The 4872-nt window shown below is 58.7% G+C and overlaps 1 protein-coding gene across 1 annotated transcript; it reads right to left on the bottom strand.

Annotated features, from left to right (window-relative positions):
- Positions 1-208: 208 nt before the first annotated feature.
- Positions 209-2774, bottom strand: lrrc24 (leucine rich repeat containing 24; the record flags this gene model as incomplete). Its single annotated transcript, XM_041183330.1, has 2 exons — positions 209-2354; positions 2430-2774. Coding segments are annotated over 2 exons (1089 nt in total), but the record flags the coding sequence as incomplete, so codon positions are not given.
- Between the last annotated feature and the right edge of the window lie 2098 nt (positions 2775-4872).

Below are 4872 nucleotides of genomic sequence, written 5' to 3'. Positions count from 1 at the left end.
AGGAATGGAGGGGAGGGGGAAGGGGAGGGGAAGGGGAGAGGAGGAGATGGTGAGGTGTGGAGGAATGGAGGGGAGAGGGGGGAGGGGAGGGGAAGGGGAGAGGAGGAGATGGTGAGGTGTGGAGGAATGGAGGGGAGGGGAAGGGGAGAGGAGGAGATGGTGAGGTGTGGAGGAATGGAGGGGAGGGGAGGGGCGGAGGGGAGAGGGGGAGGGGAGGGGAAGGGGAGAGGAGGAGATGGTGAGGTGGAAGGAATGGAGGGGAGAGGGGGGAGGGGGAGGTTTCTGCACAACATTTCATAAAATACTCATAAACATAATCTCTTCCTTTTCTTGAACTCCCCACCTCTCCCCTCCCCTCCTCAACCCTACCCTCCTGATCAACTGTCCCTCAGACCTTAATAGCCCTCCCACTCATCATTACCCCACCCCCCTCCGCTACCCCCCAACATGGGTTTATCATGTGAAGGGTCAATGGTTCACTGGAGCTTTGGGGGAGCAGATGATATAGTTGTCCCTCTGCTCACACTTTCTGGCCAAGTTTAGTGATTGTAACCAGGAGCAGGGACCCTGCACCCAATGTCAGTGATGGCACCTTAACCTGCACTCCACCAATGAACCCAGCAGATATTAGTGATTGTGCCTGGGATCTCCCTCATCTCCGGAGAGTCAATGCCCCAACGTCGGGAAGGAGTTTACAATTTGAAGTACTGTGTAAGGATCAGATCCCATTTCCACACTAACATCCTTCCCCCTGCCTGACTTCAGTACCTCAGCAGCCTGATTCACCAACTTCCCTCCGAATTAAGCTGCTCCCTCTGATCCAGCCCTCCTGCTGCTTCAGCCTGTCCTAGGCCAGTGTCCCAGGAACGGGGAAGAAATGCCGGAATCTCCGGTGATGCCCAGACCCAGGGAACGAATAAACCAAACCGGAAAACAAATGTGTGCATCCAGGGATATATTCACACACTTCCTTCATTGTCAAACTGTGACCGTCACACTCTCCCACTGCTATCTGTCTGTCTCCCACACTTCCTGCTTTATCCCAATACCTTCCTGCCCTGCTTCCCAACCCGTTTTAATTCCGGCATTTTCTTAAGTATTCTCCCACCCCATCTCTCATAATTTCAACTATAAACTCTTGCTTTTCTTTTCTCGACCACTCCTTCCCTCTTGGGTGTCCCCCTGACCTGCTCCGGGGTGGGGTCCAAGCATGGTGAGAGTGACGGGGTCATGACTGCCGCCTCCCCAAGACACAAACAAAAACTAAAAGGCGCACGTTTACGTAGCGCCGTTCACCACCTGGAGATATCCGCTATGGACCCCTCGCTGCCCAATCGAGTGCTTCTCAGGCGTGGTCACCTGTGGAACGTGGCAGCCAATTTGTGCACAGCAAGTTCCCATACACAGCAATGTGATCAATGACCAGACAAATCCGAAAGATGGAGCGATAAATGTTGTCCAGGGGAGAGATAGTTCTTTGAACGGCAACCATGGGGACCCCTTGACATCCGCCGGGGTTGGGGGGGCGCCTCAGTTTAACATCCCACCCGAAAGACGGCACCTCCGACAGTGCGGCACTCCCTCGGTGTGGCTCCTCCTCCTCCTCCCTTTCAGCAGTGGATTTCGTACTTGATCTCCTGCTGGAACCCGGCGCCGCGGTTCCCCAACACCTCCCCGTGGGCCTCGGCCTCCTCCTCGGCCTCGGCCGTCTGGGTGGCCTGGTCCTGGAGGGGCCCGGCCTGCAGCAGCCGGCCCAGCTCGGCCGCCGTCTCCGTCTCCGTGTCCTTGTAGGTGCGGAAGTCCCGCTTGGTCCGGTCGAGGACCAGCATCTGGTGCCCGGCGGCGTCGCCGTACTCCTCCAGCTGGGCGAAGGTGGTGGGCCCGTCCGAGTAGTCGTGGAGGTAAAGGCCGCGCTGCTCCTCCTCCTCCGCCATCCCGGCGGCCCTCTCCTCCGCCTCCTCCCCACGCACCTCCCCCCGCTTACCCCGCCGCCGGCAGATCACCGCCAGCAGCAGCAGGGCGGTCAGGGCCAGCAGCGAGATGCCGGCGGCGATGCCGGTCTGGGTGGCCGTGCCTAGGGCGGTGAAGTCCAGGCTGTCGACGCTCTCGTACAGCGGCTCCTGGCTCAGGCCCGGGCCCGGCCGCCGCCCCCCCGGAGGGAGAGGGAGGAGTGACCCCAGGCCCAGGCCCAGGCCCCGACCCCCGGACCCGGACAGGTTGACCGACAGCTCGAAGGCGGCAGCGGCCCTCCCGCCGGGGTTGCGGGCCTCGCACTCGTAGCGCCCGGCCTGCGAGGCCGTCAGGTTGCGGAGGGTCAGCGTCCCGGGATCGCCCGAGGCCCAGGCCCCGGCCCCCTGAGTCCCCGAGACCCCGGCCCCCGACCCCGCCCCCGGAGGGCCCCAGGGCCCGGCCCCCGCCGCCTGAGTCACCCAGGCCCCGCCCACCGACCCCGCCCCCGCTCGGAGCCCCCCCACCGCTGCCCCCCCGCCCCCACCCCCCACCTTCCTCCAGCCCACCGCCGGCTGCGGGTAGCCGGACGCTCGGCACACCACACGCAGGTCGTCACCCGGGCGGCTGACCACCAACCCCTCGCCGCGATCCAGCCGCACGGCCGGAGGGATGCAGACCAGGCTATTCCCGGGGATGTCCAGCAGGCTCTGGCCGGCCAGGCGCGGGGGCTCGGCGCACAGGATCCTCTTGCCCAGCAGCAGCCGGTGTCCCTCCTGAATGATCCAGGCTCGCAGCCAGTGCAGCACACAGTCACATCTCCACTGGTTCCCTACAGAGGGGAGAGAAAGAAGAGAGATCATCTCAGCCAGTGCAGCAGACAGTCACATCACCACTGGATCCCTACAGGGGAGAGATCATCTCTACCAGTACAGCAGACAGTCACGTCTCCACTGGTTCCCTACAGGGGGCAGAGAGAAAGGGGAAAGATCATCTCAGCCATTGCAGCACACAGGCACATCTCCACTGGTTCCCTACAGAGGGGAGAGATCATCTCAGCCAGTGCAGCACACAGGCACATCTCCACAGGTTCCCTACAGAGGGGAGAGAGAGAAAGGGGAGAGATCATCTCAGCCAGTGCAGCAGACAGTCACATCACCTCTGGATCCCTACAGGGGAGAGATCATCTCTACCAGTGCAGCAGACAGTCACGTCTCCACTGGTTCCCTACAGGGGGCAGTGAGAAAGGGGAGAGATCATCTCAGCCAGTGCAGCCAGTCACATCTCCACTGGTTCGCTGCAGGGGGGAGAGAGAAAGGTGAGAGATCATCTCAGCCAGTGCAGCACACAGTCAAATCTCCACTGGTTCCCTACAGAGGAGAGAGTGAAAGGGGAGAAATCAACTCAGCCAGTGCACCACACAGTCATATCTCCACTCGTTCCCTACAGAGGAGAGAGTGTAGGGGAGAAATCAACTCAGTCAGTGCAGCACACAGTCATATCTCCACTGGCTGCCTACAGAGGGGAGAGAGTGAAAGGGGAGAGATCATCTTAGCTAGTGAAGCATACCGTCACATCTCCACCGGATCCCTACAGAGGGGAGAGTGAGAAAGGGGAAAGATCATCTCAGCCAGTGCAGCACAAAGTCACATCTCCACTCGTTCCCTACAGAGGTGGAGAGAGAAAGGGGAGAGATCATCTCAGCCAGTGCAGCACACAGTCACATCTCCACTGGTTCCCTACAGAGGGGAGAGAGTGAAAGGGGAGAAATCAACTCTGCCAGTGAAGGAAACAGGCACATCTCCACAGGTTCCCTACAGACGGGAGAGTGAGAAAGGGGAAAGATCATCTCAGGCAGTGCAGCACTAAGTCACATCTCCACTCGTTCCCTAAACAGGTGGAGAGAGAAAGGGGAGAGATCATCTCAGCCAGTGCCGCACACAGTCACATCTCCACTGGATCCCTACAGGGGAGAGATCATCTCAGCCAGTGCAGCAGACAGTCATGTCTCCACTGGTTCCCTACTGGGGGCAGAGAGAAAGGGGAGAGATCATCTCAGCCAGTGCAGTACAGTCACATCTCCACTGGTCCCCAGCAGGGGGGAGGGAGAAAGGTGAGAGATCATCTCAGCCAGTGAAGCACACAGTCACATCTTCAAAGGTTCCCCAAAGAGGAGAGAGTGAAAGGGGAGAAATCAACTAAGCCAGTGCACCACACAGCCATATCTCCACTGGTTCCTTACAGAGGAGAGAGTAAAAGGGGAGAAATCAACTCAGCCAGTGCAACACACAGTCATATCTCCACTGGTTCCCTACATAGGGGAGAGAGAGAAAGGGGAAAGATCATCTCAGCCAGTGCAGCACTAAGTCACATCTCCACTCGTTCCCTACAGTGGGGAGAGAGAAAGGGGAGAGATCATCTCAGCCAGTGCAGCACACAGTCACATCTCCGCAGGTTTTCTAGAGGGGGAGAGAGAGAAAGGGGAGAGATCATCTCAGCCAGTGCAGCACACAGTCACATCTCCGCTTGTTCCCTACAAAGGGGGAGAGAGAGAAAGAGGAGAGATCACCTCAGCCAGTGCAGCACACAGTCACATCTCCACACGTTCCCTACAGAGGGGTAGAGAGAGAATGGGGAGAGTTCATCACAGCCAGTGCAGCACACAGTCATATCGCCACAGGTTCCCTACAAAGGGCGGAAAGGGGAGTGATCATTTCAGCCAGTGCAACACATGGTCACATCTCCACTGGTTAGCTACAGAGGGGGAGAGAGAAAGGGGAGAGATCATCTCAGGCAGTGCAGCACACAGTCACATCTCCACACGTTCCTTACAGAGGGGGAGAGAGAGAAAGGGGATAGATCATCTGAGACAGTGCAGCACACAGTGACATCTCCACTGGTTTCCTACAGAGGGGAGAGAGAAAA

Source organism: Carcharodon carcharias, chromosome 3, assembly GCF_017639515.1.
Source record: "Carcharodon carcharias isolate sCarCar2 chromosome 3, sCarCar2.pri, whole genome shotgun sequence".
NCBI classification, from domain to species: domain Eukaryota; kingdom Metazoa; phylum Chordata; class Chondrichthyes; order Lamniformes; family Lamnidae; genus Carcharodon; species Carcharodon carcharias.
This window is presented reverse-complemented; position numbering and strand designations above follow the sequence as displayed.